Genomic DNA, 20854 nt, shown 5'->3' with positions numbered 1-20854 from the left:
AATTACATATCTCAATTAAAATAACCCAGTTCTGCCTTATTCAATGGCATGGTAGGGCCACTGTTGATAAAAAAGACAAAGGAGTAAATTTCTGCCAAGTAGCTCAAGATGTTTAGAATCAATTTCATAAATTTTCAAGGAAAACCTTGGAAATTTCAAACTTTGAAAAGTTTCACATTTTCGACTTTTGATACTGAAAAAATTCCATCTTTGTTTTCCTAATTTTGGGGAAAAACTGACTTAATTCATTTGAAAATTTTAGCTTTTTCCAGCAAATTTTCAAGCATAGACATTTTCTTGGTTTTTCTAAAAAACAAATCTGAGATGAATGTCAACATTTCTGAGATTTATTTTCACAGTCAATTTTCAGTTTTTTTAACTTAAATTTGAAAGCTTTTTGTAGATTTCTGAGATCAATCTCAAAATGTCTCCATTTATTTTGGGTGGAAATTTACTCCCTTTTTCCCCTTTGTACAACGGCCCTGCTACGCTGTCGTAGCTTCAAGTCCCAGAAGATGATGTACAATGTCCAACTCTGGCCTGGACACCACATCCTGCGTCAATGAGTCATTTAATTCAGTCTTTCACAGCAGTTCCACATTCACAGATTTTCATACAAAGGTTTGAACATGTGGTAGCCACCTATCAGAGCACTGAACACAATGTGTTATGACTGAAACGACTGGAAATGTGCACCCATAGTTTGGTAAGAGCACAATATGAGCTGGGACTTTTACAAGGGGATACATCAACATTTAAACCCTCTTCATTTCCTGCTATTATATAATCTCATTTTGCAGTCTTCATATCAGCAATGCAATGCAACAATCATCTTCACACTTGAAAATATAAACCTTTAAAAGTTACTCATACAGAGTTTCAACAAAACAGAGGCAGAAAGTTTTTTTTCTTCTTCTTTTTTGGCAGCCTAAGCTGACCTTTGTGAGTGTTTTGAGTCAAGGTGTGCCAGGTTTTCCCTCTCTGACACCTTCGTTCCACCAAGTGGGAGCAAATCCAATATAATCCCCTCTGATCCACCCAGAGGTACAGTTTGATGGAAGGTGGGATGCCAGGCAGCTGGCAGAGTGAACGAGCTGCTCTGGTTTACTGCAGGTGAGTGCCCAAGGGTAGAGAAATTATACAAAAATACAATTATTTCTTTTTAGTAAAAGTGACATCTTTTGTTGTGGCCGGGTGCCTAAGAGTAAATTTCTCCCTTTAAGTGGAAGTTTGTGATTAGAAACCAGCTAGATTTAAAATTTAAATTTTAAATCTGCAATTGTCACTTTTACTTCAGTTGCTTCAGGTCTTGTCAATTGTTCAAATGCTGGATTAATCTGAACTGTGCACTTACAACTGAAACTGTTCAGAATGCTTTTATAATGCACTAAGTGCCTTGTGCCTTTTTGATTGGTACGACAACAAGATTTAAACTCTCTACACTGTAAATTGGTAGGGACAGTCTCTGTACCTTCAGCAAACAGATGAAGTGTAGGCCTTTATCTGATGTGTGGTCAGCTACCTTTAACAAAGGGTTTTCTTTGATATTCCTTACACACTGCTCTCATCTTTGTCTCTTTGGCTTTTGCCCTGTTTGCACTTCTCCGTTTCCTTCCCCGGCAGGGAGAATTCCCTTCCTTCCGTCTCACCGTGCGTCGCTCCGTTGCGTAACCTCCCCATGTCGCCCAGGGGCAGATGGGTGGAGTTGAAGGCCAGAGGGGGGATGGTGTTCACCAGTATGAGCTGGAGAGGCTTCTTCTCTGGCTGATACTGGCAGCGGATGTACCGCATGAAAGCTGTGCGGTACGTCTTGTTGAAAAGTGTGTAGACCAACGGGTTGACGGCCGAAGACAAGTACCCGACCCAGACGAAGATGTTCAACAGGCCCTCCATGACCTCCGGGTGGCAAATGTTGTGGTGGCACACGACCATCAGCACGTTGGTGATGAAGAATGGGCACCACATGACCACGAAGAGGAAAAACACGACTCCCAGCACCTTGGACGCCTTCTGCTCGTTGCTGATGGACTGCATGGTGCGTCGTCCGAACATCGACCCGGAGATGCTCTCCCGGGCGCCGAGACCGCCGCCGCTTCCTCTCCCACCGGCCTCTCGGCTAATGGAGCGCCTGAAGAGTTTCTCGGAGGACAGGGAGCTCTGAGGGAAGAAGCTCAGCGTGAACGTGGTGCTCCATTTGGGCCGCGGGACGAGCTGGTCCAAGCAGAGCGTGGCTTCGTTCTGCAGGGCATGGATGGTCAGGAAGTAGGTGACGATCATGATGGTTAGTGGAACGAAGAAGGCGATGAAGGAACCCACCAGAACAAAATTGTCGTCTGTCAGCAGGCAGTTTCCGTTTTTAAAGACTTTGGAGTGGTCTCTGAGTCCCAGCACGGGAATCGGCATTGAGATGCCTGCAGAGAGGGAAGGAAGCAGAAGAAAATGTCAGAAAACTTCAATTCAAGCTTCAATACTCAGGTGGGAAAAGCAATGATTTTTGAAAGAAAGTCTCACGGAGTCGAGGCAGTTTTGCACATGTCAAGTTGGGGTGAAAGCAAATGTGGAAGAAAGTTGCTCTAGTCAGATGAGACCTAAATAGAAGTAGTTGACCTAGTTTTCACAAAGTTACGTTTGGCAGAAAACTAATTCCGTGCATCAGGAAGGATGGGAAAATAGTGAGCGTTAACGGGAAGATGAATGGAGTTAAATGCATTTGGAAGGGTATAGATCGAAACATATTGATGGGTTCAAGAGATCCATTCAAAGCCCAGACCTAAATCTAACTGATATGTAGCAAGACGTGAAAACAGATGTTCACTCTATCCAACCTGATTGAAATTGAGCTATTTCACAAAGATAACATCCTGAATGTGTAAGGACAGCTGCAAGTACCCAAAAATACTTGCAGCTGTAAATGTGATCCTTTGCAGCCCTGCTACGAAATATTGACAATTTTGCGGTAATAATCTTTTTACTCACACAGCAAAGAAAATCTACCTATGGGAGAGTAGCCATTGAGTCATCATCACTTAAAATCTCCTGACAAGGACAGCAATTTGTATCAAATTTCCCTTTCAAGATTTGTTTGTTTTTCATTGACCTTTCCTTTGAGGCAGGGGTGTCCAAAGTCAGTCCTCGAGGGCCGGCATCCTGCATATTTTAGTTCTCTCCCTGGTGGTACCAGCAACCTTTTCAGCATATCAATGTTCTTCTTAGGCCTTCTAACGAACCATCATTTGATCCAGACGCGTTAAACCAGGGAGAGAACTAAAACATGTAGGATGCAGGCCCTCCAAGACCGACTTTTGATACCCCTGCTTTGAGGGGTCAGGTGACCACTGCAGTTCCCTTTTAATTTTTGTCCACTGCCTACCATTTTTTTACCTTCCATTTTCTTTTCCTAAAGTAAAACTAGATCTAAGGGATACCTCCAGTCGTTTGTTACGACTGGAGGTATTATAAATAAATACAAATACTGCATTATTTCCTAAACCAAAACTCCCACATCAAGCAGATCAGTTTGGGTAAACCTAATCAAATATTGTATTGCCAAGAGGTTTCGTATGATGGTGAGGAATTTGTACATGACATCAACAGGATTAGGACTGAAGAAGATAAACTGAGCAATTGCCCCCCTGGTGTGTTCTCATTACCAGCTCCATAACAAAGAAAACGCCCGAGTGGAGAATAAAGGGAATGGAAGCACTTCGGGGTGGAGGCTGGAAATCATCAGTTCTGGCAGACTAAAAGTGTGACTCACTACTGGGAACAAGACGGTCAACGGCAGCTCACTTTCAGCATGTTTGGATGTCTAACAGGACACTGAATACTGTGGAGCTTTGTCATCTGTATGAGCCCAGGAATCAAAGTCTACAGGAAGCAATAACTGACAGTGAAATAATGCAGCATTTTTATGTGTAATTTAGAATCATAAAGCAGAATGTCTGTCGGGGGAAATGGCTCAGAGTAAGTGGGAGGACAGCTTGTCATTTTTTCCACTTAAACGGATCAACCTTCGAGCAATTATTGTATGAAAAGGTGCAGTAATTTGTTTGGGTTTTGTAAGCCCTGCGGCCTTTTATCAGATTCCTTTCATGTGCCTCTCTCCATATGCGCATTTGCTGCCATTTTAGCCCTCATTCTGCTGCTTTATTAAGTTATTTGCCATCTATGTTTTTTCACTGGACCTCTTATTGCCTTTTTTCATCTTTCTGAAATCACATTCAGCTGTTTTGTTCCTACTGACTCCATTGTTTGTTGCTTTGTCAGTGTCTGGTTCACTGTTTTGTCCCAACAGGAATGTAGATCCTCCCAACACGTTATTGCATATATTGTATTTCTACAGCAAACATAGTTAATCTGGACACAATATAGATTTGTATATAGCTCTGCCTTAGAGGAGGAAGCTCCTCCTCAAAGCTGCAGTTTCCAAGCTTCTGCCTCACAGAGCAGCCCTGTGGCGCGACTCCCCCACTCAGCTCCTTCAGACTAGCCAGCAGCAATTAGCAAACACCTGGTGGACCTGTTCATCTGCTGAGCTCATCATAGGAGCCACTTCTAAAAAAGGGTTAATAGAGGAGCCATGTTGTGACGACTTCCTGAAGGTGGAGTTTCAGAAAGAGCAGGAGCTTCTTATAGAGACAGAAGTCATTTTTAAAAACTCATATTTGCTGGACTATATCCTTTTGTTTACAGCTGAAGTTAACATAGTTACTCGATTGTGGTATAAAATGGTGCTAGGTGCGTGTAAAATACATAATACTGTCTCTTTAAGAAACGTTTCTATGTAAGGAAATCCAACAGATTGCATCGAGTTGTTGACTCAGTGCAGCAACCTATCATACACCTATCACTTTCACATGCTGATGGTTATATGAAGCTGACATTACAATAGAATCATTATTTTCTGACTAATTTAGTAAACAATTATTTCACAACTTTGGGGCATTCAGACTGTAGAAACCATTAAACCTTCATCTCCAGATAACTAAAAGTGATCTACAGCACGATGTCAGTCCCAAAACACACTCATTCTATGACAGTCACACACATCATATATACTGAAGATCTTCAGGTTGCACAAAAAAGATTTGTATTGTCCCGCCAAATGTGGTGTGATACGAAAGTGTTCAGCAGCAACTTTGACAGTAAACTTAGCAAAGATTTCACCTGAACATGGTGCAAATGTTCAAAACATTAACTTTTTGAATTCAAGAGCAGTATTTCTGATTTTTAGTTGCAAATGTTCTACTGCTCACCATCAACACTCTGGTGCACCAGCATGTGTGTGTGTGTGTGTGTGCGTGTGTGTGTGTGTGTGTGTGTGTGTGTGTTACCACTGACATTTTGAGCTGTAATTATTTAGCAACAGAGTCCATCCAAGATAAAGGTAAGCATCCCCGATTTAGCATTGCTTTGTATTGTGGAGAGGCAACATTTGTAGATGTTTTCGATTAACTTATTTGTCTCAAACATGCATATACAGACAGCTTTAGGGAAATAATTATTCTGTTTGTTCCGTTTTTCTTCTTATTCTAATCTTAGTGTTTTACACTCGCCTGTAGACGGGACACCAGGCTGTCTCTAGTTCATGTCAGAGATGGTTTAAGAAGAGCCAGGAAATGGTTTTAATGAGGAAAGAAATCCTCAGGAGTCTGGAGGGAGAGCAAAACCTGCATGTCGACCAACAATAATTGATGTCATTGGTAACAGTGACATTATTTATATACACGTTTTTTGATTCGTCAAAAACCCTTTCGGCGTATCTCACTGGAATCATAAAAAAACAACAACAAAAAAACCTAAAGCTACTTCCTGTGTTTTCTGTCTTCCCCAAAGTCCCCTGGATGGCAAATCCTCCACTTAATATTCTCTGAACACGGCACACAAGACGGCAGAAACCTGACAGAAGTGAAGGAGAAGATAAAAAGAGATCAAGTGGCAGGAGGAAGAGGAGGGAGAGTCACGAAGAAGACGAAGGGGAAGAGGATTTAGCAGCCTGAAAACTGATCAGGCTCTGTAGGCTAACATAACGCTCAGTAACAGGGAAACGTCATTTTAAAAGTGGACAATTTGCAATGTCCTTTAAAAAATGTATCTAATATTTTAGAAAAGCAGCAATCTGCTTCAGCTATCTGAGATGAAGAGCTAAAATATAATCTCAATTGAAACAGCAGTAAAAAATATGCTTATTTTATTTTAAATACCACAATTAGTTAATAAGCTCACCACAGAGCAAAAACAACAAAAAAAACTTCCAATTAATATAAAATGTTTTTTCTATACAGAAAATGGTTTTTGGGGCATTTGGTAAAAGGTTGACCAAACCAAGCAACAAAAAAAATAGATTCAGATTCCTTAATAATACATGTTCAACTGGTGAGTCACAAAATGGCAGCATTTGTTTGACTAGTAATTTCATCTGGATTGACGGGGCAAAGAAGTGAATAACAAGTGAAAACCTGAAGCCGTTCATGTTTTCCCCACTTTTCCTTGAACGTATATTTTCTTTTGTAGGAAACCTGTAACTTGAAGAGCCATTTAACACTGGAAGTGCTGGAGTTAGTCCATTTTGACATTTACCTATGCAGTCTAGAGATAGGCCAAATGACCTGAAGGATTGCTTTTGCTCTGTAAATAAGGCCATTACACAGGTACAATTGTGCAGGGTACTTATAAGGTACAACTGCACAATTGTTCCTTAGACTTAGACTTCGACTTAGACTGACTTTGTTGTCATTTTGCATGCACAGGGTGTATACAGAACGAAATTTCGTTGAATACGGTCACATCTCTCCAAAAGCACTTCATGTATGCTTCAAAACTAAACTGACTAGTTGTAGGTATCATAGATACCCACCCTCAACATGGACTATTCACACTCCTACCTTCTGGCCTGACGGTCAACGGCCACATTTACAATTGAAGAAGAATGCTAATTTGAGCCATCAGAGTCGTCAGTTTGGACTCAGGGCCTTTTGGATCTGTTTCAGTAAATCTGGGGAGAAGTCGAAAACCTAGTACTCCTAGGGGTATTATCATAACAGAAATCTATGAAATAAAAAATAATAAAGTAGTTTGAGCACATATTTAGTCATAAACCAAATGAATTGTTCTAACTAAATACTAAATCAAATGAATGCTTGCCCAATAAGATAATTATACCTATTAATTTAACATCACGTTCTTAACATATTTCCTAGCGGTCTATCAATAGGTGAGCTAAGATTCTTGTTTAGTGGATTAGTGAACGTAAGTTTTTGGTTTGCTGTGGCCACCACTGGCATGAACAACTGCCTAATAATGTGCACACAATTACAACCATGGCAGCCATTTTGAAAAATGTCCACCACAAAGAGGAAACACAAGTTCAAGAAAATATGTTTTCTACAGTTCAACATAAGTAAGCTATGATTTGACACCACAGGACATGCAAGAACCTAATTTTCCACGACAACCATGATGATTGTCTGGGAAAATCAAAACATTATCAGTAAATATAATTCTATTGGTCCAATCATGTATGAGTTGACACCAAAAATATTATCTGTGACAGAAATTGGCACATTTAGTATAAAAATAAATCTTCCTTCATGACCACTTTGATTTTTTTCAGTGGCTAAAATGTTTTTTTTAAATATCCAATGATCTACTGCAGCATGTAGAACGTTTACAGAGTCTCTCTGGTCCACAGTAACAAGGACGGCATTTTTGATTTCACCTTCTGTAGGATATCATGAGTAAATCATCTTTTTGTTCTTTTCTCCAGTGTTTTTTCAGGGTGACTACAGACACTCCAGGCATGAGATGATTCAAACAGAGGAAATCCAGCGTTCAGCTCTGCCAGCCGCTGACGAAGCGACGAGCGGAGAGGCGATGACTCCTCTGAAGACTGAGAGCCTGAGGCGACATTCAGTTTAGCCAAAGGGTACGGTTCCCCTGTGACAGCTTGTACCTGCCGTCATACGCTTGCTGTTGCTATGACAGCAGGTACATTTTCTGGTCTATGTTGGTTTCTTTTCAACATGTAGTATTCTTTCTATTCTGTATTCTGTTTTATAGAACTATACGACTGAGTGAAGATTTATATGGATATTTTTGCACTTAAAGGGACGGTGTTATGTAGTTTCCAGCTACATAATTGAGCCATTTTATGGCACAATCAAGTAACAATTTCACCTTGTTATTAAAATGTTGTACAAATCAAACTTTGTAATTTGACGCCTTGAAATTGGACCTCTGTCTCTTTAAGAAGCTCCTGTTCTTTCTGACATTCTGCCTTCAGGAAGTCATCACAACAACTTTCCTCTACCAAACGTTCAGCAACGTCTTGATGAACTCAGCACCACTCGTTTTCTGCCCCCTGAGTGGTTGCCATGGGAGAAAAAAGGATTTCTCAAACATGCAGGAAATATTTCAAGCGCTTCAGGTATGTTTTTGGCAAGATAGTACCATTACAGTATGATGTAAAGCTCAGAAACGTTGATTTTACACGATACTGCCCCTATAAGAAGAAACACCATCAATCCACAGGTTGGGAGGATTGATCGTTTCTCGGCGTTGCTAGGGAAAATCAATCTAACCTAACTTTAAAAAAAAAAAATTGGCTAACAGTTAATTAATGATTTAACAAGGGCATTACTTTTCCATGTAAGGCCAGATTGTTTCCAGCGGCTTTTTTCCCCTTAATAAATTAAATCAACATATAAAAACACACCTTGTAATTTAGTCAAGTTATTCCTGTTTGATTATATAATCAAATGATCTGAAACATTTAATTGTGACATTTAGAAATAAATGTTTTCGTTTTAACATTGTCGTATGAGCGCTAACACGTTGCGGCGGCCCATATTTAAGCTCTGGTAATCACTGGAGACTTGCAATCAGAACCAAAAGGTACCAAACTCATCCCACAGAGTTTGTGTTAAACAATAATGATATCTTTCAAAATGTATAAAACTCTTACATTTTTATCTGGTAATCTCTGATGAACGGGTCAAACGGTGCCTGAAAAGTGAATTCAAACAAACAAGGGAATAAAAACCAAATCCATTTTGATCCTATAGCAGAATGTATAATAGATACAGTGAACCGTAATGTACTGCTTTGTAAAAGCAGTGTCTATTTTCTCATGTTTTTCTGTGAAAACAGCTTACATCTCACCAAGTCATGAAGAATCATTAAATGTGAATTTACAAAAGAAACCAAGCGATAATTACAGGGATGAATCACCCGGTTCAAGCCTCATCTCAGTGTTATGACAAGAATATTTTAAGTAAACAATAAAAAGAGATTTTGTTTTTTTTACCCACACATAGCCATTATTTGTTATCGACACACACACACGCACACACACACACCGCCCTTTGTTGTCCCCCTCTCTTTATTAATGCCAACCTTCCTCTCTGTAACGTGTCTGTCCAGACGTGTGCGTAACATCGCGGTCTGTTCACATCACAACCAGCAGCTGCGGTCGGATTACAGCGTCAGAATCCTGCTGCATTGTCCTGATTCCCAGCACAAGGAGACATTTGGATCACAAGTGGCTGCAAAATTGACAAATGCTCTTCTAATGACAAAGAGACTGTGTTTGTTTTTCTTGATTCTTTTCATTTTTGCCAGATGTCATTCCTACAGGAGCAAAGAGCTGGCAGCTTCTGACTCACTTTTCCAAGAAAAGCTGCTTTAAAGGAAACCGGCAGCAGTGTTGGTTCACTATGCAGAGGAAATGTGAATTAACTGACTGTGTTATCGTGCCAGTTACAGAAAAAAAAGAGAAAATTATGCAAAATGAATCATAGCATATTGGTTTATGATCACAGATAAACTGTTCCTTATTATTTTTGCTAAAAAAAACAACAATGTGAAGAAAAATAAATATACACACCAAGATTTTGCTTCGGTAAATAATTTTTTTTTACCTCAAGTTAAATCCTATTTAATATCTGTTACTTCTTATTTGTTGCTCCATCGTTAACTGTTATATATTGTTACATATAACATTCATGTCAGTGTCTTTTGCTCTGAAAAAAAGTTGTCTCTTTTAAACTTAAGTCCTCCTCTTATTTGTTTCTGACAGTGAAAGTTAAAGGACATTAAATCTGCAATTTGTAACTTTTGCAAAAGTTTGTTTTCTACGTATTTGTTGAAACTGTCACCATGTCGTGACGGTGCGGTATGATCTGTGAAGAGATCGATCTCCTCCCTGAGCTGCTGTTGGCGTCTGAAGACGTGCACCAAAAACAACCAATCGGAGCCAGGAGGAGGGGCTTAGCGCTGTCAATCATCCTGCTGCTAAAGGCGGAGAAACTACTTACTGTTATAGGAAAACTGATTATCCGGCGTCATCGGTGGCTATGCTAACTAGCCTTAGCATTCATAACAGGCCGATGGGGAGGAAATGTCTTGTAGCAGAGAGCAAGAGAGGGGGAGGGGAACTGGTGAGCAATGCGCACACGAGCATGGTTGACATCGCTAAGACCCGCCTCCTGGTTCTGATTGGTTGTTTCTAGTAAGCACTGGGAGAAGGCAGAGATGGATTTTTTTCTGTCTCATGCTGTCACCACATAGAGACAGTTTGAACAAATATGCAAAAAAAAAAAGATTTTTTTTTTTTTTTAAAGTTACGTGCTGCAGCTTTAAGGTAAAGACAAAGTAAAGGGTGGAACCAACTAATAAAGAAGCTAAAAACCTCAACTTTTTAAAAACATATTTCCACAATATTCCACAATACCTCTTCCTTTCTTTCTCTTAACAATTCCTAACTTAAGTAAAATCAGCCGGCTTCAATCGTTTATTTCAAAATGTCCAGTTAGGTATTTGTTTTACTGATAGCACTTGTGTTTTAATCGCATGACGATATTGTGTCACAAGAAGGAGATTTTTTTAAAACTAATATCACCTTTTTTGATTTTACAGAGTAAAATTCAGAACTCACAATCCATCCATCCATCCATCCATCCATCCATCCATCCATCCATCCATCCATCCATCCATCTATTGTTCTTTTTAATTGTCAAGTTTGCTCAAAAGGTTAAGATCCAAACAATCTCTACACTTTGTTGTCATTTCCAACTATATTAGCAAGTTAACACATCAGAACAATAGAAACAAATCATTTCTCTATGATCTACAAAGTGTGTGAAACTTTGAGTTTATGTCCTCTTATCCTTATATTTTGTATCATTGTGAGTCTAACACGTAATTATCAAAAGTTTTTCTTTCCTTTAGAAGAGGTTCAAAGTACTGCTGTTCTTATTCAAGGTCCAGGATTGTTAAAATCTTACACTAACAATGACAGATCAATGTCTAATAATCAGCGATTCCAGCCTGTCCTTTTGTTATAACTCATTATGCAGCTGAGACCTCAGACTAAAGTGTCAGAGGGATTTGAATTAAAACCTTAATTAAATAAAGATGGTATCAGACTGAGGTTGCATTACATTATCGCTATCATTCTCACCTGTCAGTCTTCATTAAATAGTTTTCATATGTGGAAAGGGGGAAAAACGGTGTAAAATGTAAAACAGATGAAGTTATTTGACTCATTCAGATCCGATATTTGATCTAATTCTGCCACCACCGCCGGAGCGAGGACGGGGGTATGTGAGCGTGTTCAAGCCAGACACAAACAGCAACATTTTCACATCGTTATAGAAAATAATAACCATCTGTGTGTGAGTTGCAGCAGAAGGCGTGAGCTGGGCATGACCACACGCACACACAAGGATGTAAAGTGTGTTTCCGCTGGAAGGCAGACGGCTCGGTGTTGGGCCTGGTGGGACTGCTACGGTGGGCCGACCAGCAACTGGAAGCAGATCAGCTGATGAACCAGTCTGTTTGGCCTTCTGCAGCCTAATCCCCTCTATACAGTAACACACACGCTGCGCTGCGCTGTGTGTGTGTGCATGTTGACCGCAGAGATCCCTGAGCTGGAGCAATATTTATTCATCAGACGACATACAAAACATTCTCATGAAACGAGGAGCTATTTAGAAGTTTAAAGGGGCAGTACTGTCTATTTCCCAGGCACATTTAGTTTATGGTTTCATTTCAACATCCTGTAGTATCCCTTCTACATCAAGTTTGAAAGAACTTTGCTACAGTGGGAACTTTTATGTGGATATTCTTGCACCTAAAGGGGCAGGGTTGTGTATTTTCCAATCTTTTTTTTTTTTTTTTTTTTAGCAAAATCAAGTAACTATGTTAACTTGTTTTATAAAAATCTGATATATTTATATATCATTTGTCAAACATGAAATAAATTTGACTTTATAATTTAACATCTTAAAATTGGGCCTCTGTCTCTTTAAGAAGCTCCTGCGATTTCTGAAACTCCGGCTTTAGAAAGTCATCGCAACTTCGCTCCTCTGTGAACCCTTTAGCAACGTTTTTACCAGCGTTGCTCTGAGAAGTAGCTCCCAGTCGATGCTCAGTACCACCAGGCTAATAGCTGATGGCTAGTCTGAAGGAGCAGAGTGGGGGAGTCCACGGGTGGGCTGCTCTCAGAGGTGGGAGCTCGGAAGCTGGGAAACTGCAGCCAAGAGAAGGAGATTCATCCTGGAAGGCGGAGCTATGTCCACCCAGGTATTTTGCACAGCTAAGTGGTTGCCGTGGAGATTGAAAGATTTCTCAGACAAACATGAAAGAATCAAGGCGACACTCCAGATGTGTTTTCGATGAGTGGACATCATCATCATCATGACTTTAAGCTCAAAAATGTTGATTTCACATAATACTGCCCCTTCAGAAATAAATTTAAATATTAGGTTTTTTTCTAAATTGCAAAGAGAAAATATTTTTTCAAAAAGTGACTTTTATTTCAACCGTCCCTTCTCTGAGTTGCACAACGAAGTATCAGGGCCAGGCTAAGGGAATATCTGTGTAATTGTAAAAAATAAAGTCATAGTATTAGCAGAATAAATATACAACTTTACCAAAAAATTACGATGAAACAATCGTTTGAATAAAAGAGTTTCTCCAGTGATGAAGATCTGATGTGACTTGGCTCGTGTGGTTTTCTTTGAAACCAACACATTTGTTACTCAAGAATTTCTAAGTCTCGCTGCTGGTAGTTAACAATGTCACAACAAAAACACTAAACCGACACATTTTCAGCATTTTCCATCGTTTCCAAAACAAGCAAAATTGTGACCGATTTCAAAATGACTTTTCTCTTGTACATCAAGCAAGAAGCCAGAGGCTGTGTGGGACTTTTTGGTGAAGATTAACATTTCTAATTCATGTAATTTATGCATTTTTAAAGATGTTCTCACAAACACACACACACACACACACACACACACACCCACACACACACACACACACACACACACACACACACACACACACACACACACACACACACAGATGCACACACGTGCATCTGTGTGTGTGTATGCTCGTTTTCATGCGAGCATATGTGATCGCATGGTCACGATGTGTCCCATTGACGGTAGAGGCGTGCGTAAGTGCCCATGTTTGGGCCAAGCGGGTTAGAGCGAGACTCCGCTCCCCCGGGGAGACATTAGCCAGGCACGGTTTGACATCCACAAACACTCCCACGGACGCGCTCTCCGTTCGGCCTCCTCCTGTCCTGATGAACCCAAAGAGACAACGTAAGAGCGAGTCTGAACTCAGAGCTCGGCTCAGTAAGGACCGTGACATAATCCCGCCTGGGCGGCACTCAGGCGTGTTCAGGCTGGTTCAGACCTGCAGGGCGGGACCTGGAGCCTGGCGTCGTGACATTACATTATTCAGCAAGGCCTCCTTGTCGACTCCGCGCAACTTCACCGCCGTTGCGTCACAGAGCAGCCTCACTTCTGCGCCCCGATTCTAACGCCCAACGTGTCTGCAAGAGACTTTTTAAACCTCAGACCTCATTTTAACAACCACATAAAGGATATTATACAAACTAAAGCAATGAATTGGCTCACTAAAACCTGAAAAGCACCTCTATTGAGGGTGTCACATCACCACCTTCATAAAAATAAAAATAAAAATAAAGTCATGTTTTGCCAAAAGTTCTTTTGGATGATATAGAAAACGGAAAAATAGATACACTATTTTATAAGTTCCCATATTACTTTTCCACTCTCTGTGGACAAAAAAAGGCTATGATGATGCTGCGAGATCAACAACAATAGAATGTCATATTTTTTAACAATATGTCATTGGTCTACAAGGTGCTGAGTTTAATCTTTAGAGTTTTTGTTGGTATGAAGCTATGAAGACGAATATATCAACGTATTCAGTGTCTTTGCTTTGGCAGCGACGTGGTATTAATGTTCTATATTGGACAGGACACTTTCTTTTTTTTTTAGGAATCCGCAGAAATAATCACCTACAACAGGAAGTTAATGGACTTGTTTTCGCACCATGACGTGAAAACAGTATTTTTGTCTTATTAAAGACAAAATAAAACACAACGCAAAAGAAGAAAATCAGCTAAAACAAAAACTACAGTATAAAGACAAGAGAATAAAAGGAAGATAAATGAATGAGCATGTCAACGCAACTTGACTTATTCTGCTAAATAAAGCCGGGAATATCAAAGCTCAGCAAATTAAAGAAGGCGTTGGACTGAGAGCTATTTAAGGAACAGAGTTGATGTTTTCATCCGTTATGTAGAGCAGAGCAAGCCGCAGCTGATCAGCGGGTAAATTAGAAAGCTTTCAGACTACCGTTCTAATTTTTGAGTTAGAAATATTAATTTCAACCCGAATAACCTGAGCAGTAAATGACAGGACACGTCTATTTATACAGTTCTTGATCTTGGGAAAGATTTTCCTTTAAAAGCTAAAATAACAGACATGATTTGAGATCATTTAAGATGTCCTAGTAACAACAGAAGTCAGACGGGTAATTAAACCCGTTAGGATTTCCTGTGTTTTATCTATTTCATTTTGAATTATTTGACTTTGTTCACTTCAGTCAGATTGACTCCTAATCGCGCCACACCTCCTCTTATCTCCCAGAATTCATGCTGTATGTTGAGCCTCTTTTCCTTTGCTCTCTTCTGGATCGCTTCCACTTCCTGGATCATCTTTAGTCTCTGTGGATCGTTGCCACAGAGACTAAACACCTTTAGTCTCCGTTTCTGTTGTCTTATGTATTTGTTGACTCTACGTCTCCAGCAGTGCTTGTGTTTTCTCTTCCTCCAGGATGTTATTAAAGTCTGTATTTACTCTGCACCTGCTACAGCTTGCTGATTGGGTCCCCCGTCTGGGTCCCTTTTTTTCTCCCCCAAACTGCCCCATAAGACATGCTGCGTCTGTTTCATTGGTATTCTGGAGGAGACGGTTGTACATATCCTCACTATTGTGTTATATTCATGCACTGAGTTTTATCAGATGGCCTTACAGGACAGAAAAACACTACATAGATATACTTACAGCGCCGGAGAAAAAGAAGAGACCCCTGCACTGAACCTCCTGGCTCCTCCACCAAATATTGATTACTGAACTCTTCCTGAGTTAAAACATTAACATTATTGTTTATAAAGGAATATTAACTTTTCTTTGCATTATTTGAGGTCTGAAAGCACTGCGTCTTTTTTGATTTTTTGACCATTTCTCATTTTCTGAAAATAAGTGCTACATTTTATTTTCTTGGAATTTTATAGACATGTTGTCAATAGAACAAAATAACAATTTTCATTTTACTCAAACATTTACCTATAAAGAGTAAAATCAGAGAAACTGGTCATTTTTGCAGTGGCCCCTTATTTTTTCCAGAGCTGTCTATGTAGGTTTTGTGTGGTTGAAGTGAGTATATCTGAAAAATAAAGTGAGTGTGGAATCCACTACTGTCCAGGTGTTTGTTGAAACAGAGTACAAATTAAGCTAAAGAAGCTAGCCACCTGTTGCTAGCTCTCAATCCAAAGAGGTCCAAATCCAAAGGTCTGCACATCAGATCATCACGGTGACTTTCCCTCCATCCAGGACTTGTGCTCATAGCTCTGCAGACCCCACACATCCTGGACACAAACTATTCAGACGTTTAGCCTCAGGTTAGCGCATCAGAGGGCTGTTTAAGAAAAGAATAAAAAAAACAGCCAAAGAGATAGTTTCTTTCCTCTCACTTAACAGAGTGTCCATTTGAATGGATGAAACATTTTCTTCCTCTATAGGAAAAACGCTGTTTAAACACACCTTAGCAACAGAGACATTTGTTTATTTTGGGTCTTTCTTTATATATTTGTATTCTAAATAATTGAAAGCAAAGTGGAATCAAAGTCTTTAAAAATTGGATTGAAATGGTCGAATGCCATTCAGGTTCTATAAACACACTGAGAAGTCAGCACTTTTAATGCCAATGTTCGCAGATTTACATGTTTTTCTACAGAACTGAATTAAAATTCACCACAGATTTAAGTCCGCCAATTCATAGATTCTGTTTTTAAAACATTTCTGAAACATGGTGCAGATTGGGAAGCAGAAATAGGAAGTGCTGAATATTTTTATAGCGGGTCTCACATAAACCATCCGCTGTTCATCCTTTCTAACTTCAGATTTAAAAATATTCACCTTGACTTCTGGATCTCATGATAATAGGATAAAACTTCTTTAGTAGGAGAGGTGAATTCCTGACAATAGGTGGACAGCTTTTCACTAAACCAGCTTCATTTTCATCAGAAATACCCCAGTGTGTTGCTTGGTCTCCTGAAAGGAGCGAACTGGAATCTGAATTTAACCGTTGCTATTAAATTATTGAAAATTTAGCATTTTCTTGAGCCGTTAATCGGCTAGGGTTAGACAAAGTAACCACTCCGGTGTGCAGATTTTCGGTGGAAATGTTCCAACAAGACGTGGTAGTAAATATTCGCCGCGTTAACATGCAGACGGTGCTCCAACTAAAACACACGGCTCCCTCTGGAGTCTCTTTAGATTCTGTTAGCGAGTCACTAAGGCATGAAGCCAAGGCACACATAAAATATTTGTGTGCGAGGCAGGAGGAGTAAAGTTCTTACAGTCTGTTGTTGCATCATCTACACCGCGTTGCATCTGAGTCACTTTGTCAGGGCTGGAGAGCGCAAAGTAGAGGAGATGAGAACTTTTTCTCTTTTTTTTTTTAAATATATGTGGTAGATCTGAGCTGCTTCCTCATTAAAACCAGTCCATGTCTCACCAGCTGAAGTGAAGTTAGATAAATTAGGCTCCTAGCACCAATTTATTATTCAAAAATAAATACCTTCTCTTAATCGCAATGTGTTTTGACATCTAAAAGAAGGATTCATTTATTTTAATTACTTATACATTTTATAATAACTTTGTTCCAGCTTCCTTGTTTTTTATTTACTGTTTGTGTTATTTTTCTGTATTTATTGTCAAAATCTGTGTGGTTAAGTCATTTTAGCCTCGTTTCTATAGACATGTTGCAACATGACGTCACGAGCCGCCGATGACCGCCATCGGTCAGCTGTTACGTTGTCAACATAACGAGGTAAATCTTAAATGCATGTGCGGTACATGTAAAACAGGATGTAGTGCTTTCATCACTATGACAACTAGAGAACAAGATCTAAAAGTTATCACGTTTCACAAGCAAATAAGGTTTAATTTTCAAAAAATGGCGATGGACAGGGCAGTAGGTGAGTTAGGCTTTGACTTTGACAACTTTAACATGCAGAAATGCTGTGGAATTTATTGTGTTTCAGTTCAGTACAAGAATAAAAAGGTGACCGACACACCAACGCTGACAGGTCATCAGTAGAGCAGGTGTTTAAATCAGCTGATGAACCACCGCTGCGCTCAGACGATCACTTATTAGCAATCACAAGATCAGCATCAACATAAAACTGCAACAGACTGAATGTTCTGTTCTTTGTTTGGGAAATTCCTGTGTGTTGTTTGATGTTCGATCCCCGAAATCTTAGCGGAGCTGTTGTCAGTCAGTCGCTATGGCAACGCCTCTGAGTGTAGCGTAGCCGATACAGAGAGCGAGAAAAGAGAAGAGCGCTAGTAGCTTTGAGTTGTTCTTCAATGGTTTTTCTGCATTATTTTCCCTTCTTCTGTGGCGCACTCTGCTAAACTAAGAATACCTCCAGGTTTCATTCAGTTGATGAGATTGTTCTTCCACTTGAATAAGGACAGCAAGTATAAGATTAGTCTTTTACCCCCCAGGCTTTGTGCAAATGTGCAAAATTTCTGGGTGTGAACAATAACATGCAGAGTGTCTAGAAGAACCTTTGTTCACTTTTAGGATGAATTAAATTTTAAGATGAATTAAATTAAATGCTGGTCGACAAGAGTCAAAAATGATCCCCAAAGTGAACAAAAGGTTTGAAATTGTTTCGTAAGAAGTGTAGATAATGAACAGGTCCCAGCTGTCACTTTCTTATCTGGATCAGAACCAAGAAGGAAGGCCTAATTCAAACCCGTTTGGCTCGGCCAGGAGTCGGTCATTAGCAGACCCAGCAGCTCCGAGTGACGGGGGTAATGAAGCGAAGGCGACGCAAAGCAGACCCCAGAGCCTAGGGGAGAGCGCAGGAATTAAACTGAGGCTGACAACCGACTCCGAGGAATTAGTACCTGTGCATCTGGTCGATAAAGTTTAGAGAAAACACGACGACTGAAATGGGGATCGTCAGGTCTAATGAGGGAAGCCGTCTCTGGCTGCAGTTTTGCTCAAAGGTCGCTGGCCGTTTTTCTATCTTTGGCTTTGGACCCGTCTTCCTTCCCACCTGGACCCCTTAGTGGTGATCAGTGTGACGAGCCGCTGTTTAACTTATTCATGCACAATTATTTCTTTGAACTTATTTAATTGGACTTATAATAGAGCTGCCAAATTGACATACTTAGGAGAATTAATTTCTCCCCCACCGCTGCTGGACTTTGTATCAGAATTACCTGTTGAAATATTCATCTGATGAAGTCCTCCTTCCTCTGCAAGAGACATTTTCGGCATTGCAGAAAAACAAAATCTTATCAAGCATTTTTGGTCAAGTTTCTAGAGCAAAGGTCTCGGTACACTTGACATGAGCCAAGATAACTTAGGATATAGGAGCTTGTTTTAAGTCAACAATTCATTAATATTGGTGAAAAGGTTCTGGTTCCACTGGCAGATTATTTCACAAGACATTTTTCATGTTTTTAGTGAAATAATCTGCCAATGGAATCAGTACTTTATCAGTATTAAAGAATTGCTGACTTAAAACAAGTTCCTATATCTTGCTGAAAAGTTACTTGTAAGTTAGTTTTGTCTCATTTCCAGTGGACTAAGATATTTCCACTAGAAACTAGACCATAAATACTTCATAAGATTTTGCGTTGTTAAATTAATGAGACTGAGTAGATTTGGGGTGGCACAAGCCTACTTTAAGTTTCTAATAATGAAGTTAGTTTAAAATAAATAACCAAATAAAGAACAGTCAATGAAATTTTTAGTAATTAGAACTTAGATGCCAATGTGATGCATTGTTCTTGTACAAGAAAACTCAAAACTTCACAAGTTTTCTGGGTTGGACATGAATTGTCCAGGTCATGATGTCTTCAAACTTCAATGAAAAGCTGAAATCAATCAATCAATCAATCAATCAATCAATCAATCAATCAATCAATCAATCAATCAATCAATCAATCAGTCGTTGATTGTCCATGCCGGGCTGTAGGTCCTCTATCTTGTTTGGGGAAAGTTGAGTGACAGTCTGCCAGTCCATCACAGTGCAACAGTAAAACAATCAGTCACACACCCCCACACACCCCTCAACACGCGCCCATTCACACTTTTAAGGTCAATTTAGAGAGAACAATTAAGCTAACAGTTCTGTTTCTGGGCTGTGGGAAGAAGTCGGTGTATCTGGTGAGAACTCACCCAGAACAAGCAAACTTCGTACAGGCAGAGCCCAGACTGGGATTTGAACCCAGGACCTTGTTCAACCAAATTCTTCATTATTTAGCCAAATGTTGTCAATTAAACACGAGTTTTTGCTGTATGTCTTAGAAGAGTTTCTAACTAGAGGTGAAAAGTCGACTCCCGCTTAGTCGACTTTTCCTGTAAAGTGCAACTCCACATTATTGGTGGAAAGTCCACCTATTTGATGAGTTGTATTTTTTTCATAGAAAAGCTGAAATCAATCAGCTCAAATTTAAACTAATTGAAGGAAATGCAGCTGGGGAAGCCGAGCTACTTTACTACAATACTATTTGACATGCTATTGGCTGGCGTTTGCAAAGCAGCCAATCCAGGAGCATCATTCATTTTCATGTTATCTCATGACAATGTCACGATCTACAAAGCCAGGAGGAAGAGTGGCGGCTTGAAAGTTGCTCTGCAGACAGTCTCCTCCATGAGGCCACCGGAGCCACAAAAGGTCACTGCTGAAAAAGAGCCGGCTGCTCATGGTGCTGGTTCCAATTACATTAATAAAAAGGTGAGTGGGAGTAAAGTGTGTTTGAAAAAGGTGCGCAAGCAACAATGATGACTCCGACCTTTAAAGGACTGTGAGGAAAAGCTGATTCAAGAACGTGGAGGAGATTGACGGGGCTCGTTTGGAGAAGCATCCTGCCTCCAGAACCAGCAGGCGTTTCCAGGAACCGAGTCACAGTTGTCTCCTTCGGCCCGTTAGGCTGCTAGGGCCGAGTCGATATAGTCGATATAGTATCAGTCGATATAAATCAGGTTTTTTTTTTCAAATATCCAAATTACCGCCAAACTAGTGACGTGACCTTTCGTCGTTTATGCACAAATTCTTCCTGAATTGCTGCGCTCCTTTTCGCCTTCCACTCTAACCGCGTTATTTTAAAAAAAATTATTTTTAAGCAGTTCTGAAGCACTGCGGCTTTATTATGTGGGAATAAAGCCCACCGGGTGTAACACGTGAACCTCATCTGTCTGTGGACAGTCGAGGTTTTATAGT

At 40.0% G+C, this 20854-nt stretch overlaps 1 protein-coding gene across 1 annotated transcript in view; it reads right to left on the bottom strand.

The window, feature by feature from the left end:
* Positions 1–302: 302 nt before the first annotated feature.
* htr2aa (5-hydroxytryptamine (serotonin) receptor 2A, genome duplicate a) overlaps positions 303–20854 on the bottom strand; it is a 75779-nt gene continuing 55227 nt past the window's right edge. The window contains exon 3 of the mRNA XM_028023444.1: positions 303–2411. Within this exon, the coding sequence (XP_027879245.1) occupies positions 1552–2411 (860 nt within the window). The 3' untranslated portion in view covers positions 303–1551. The remainder of the gene's footprint in view (positions 2412–20854) is intronic.

The sequence above is a fragment of the Xiphophorus couchianus genome, chromosome 7 (assembly GCF_001444195.1).
Source record: "Xiphophorus couchianus chromosome 7, X_couchianus-1.0, whole genome shotgun sequence".
NCBI classification, from domain to species: domain Eukaryota; kingdom Metazoa; phylum Chordata; class Actinopteri; order Cyprinodontiformes; family Poeciliidae; genus Xiphophorus; species Xiphophorus couchianus.
This window is presented reverse-complemented; position numbering and strand designations above follow the sequence as displayed.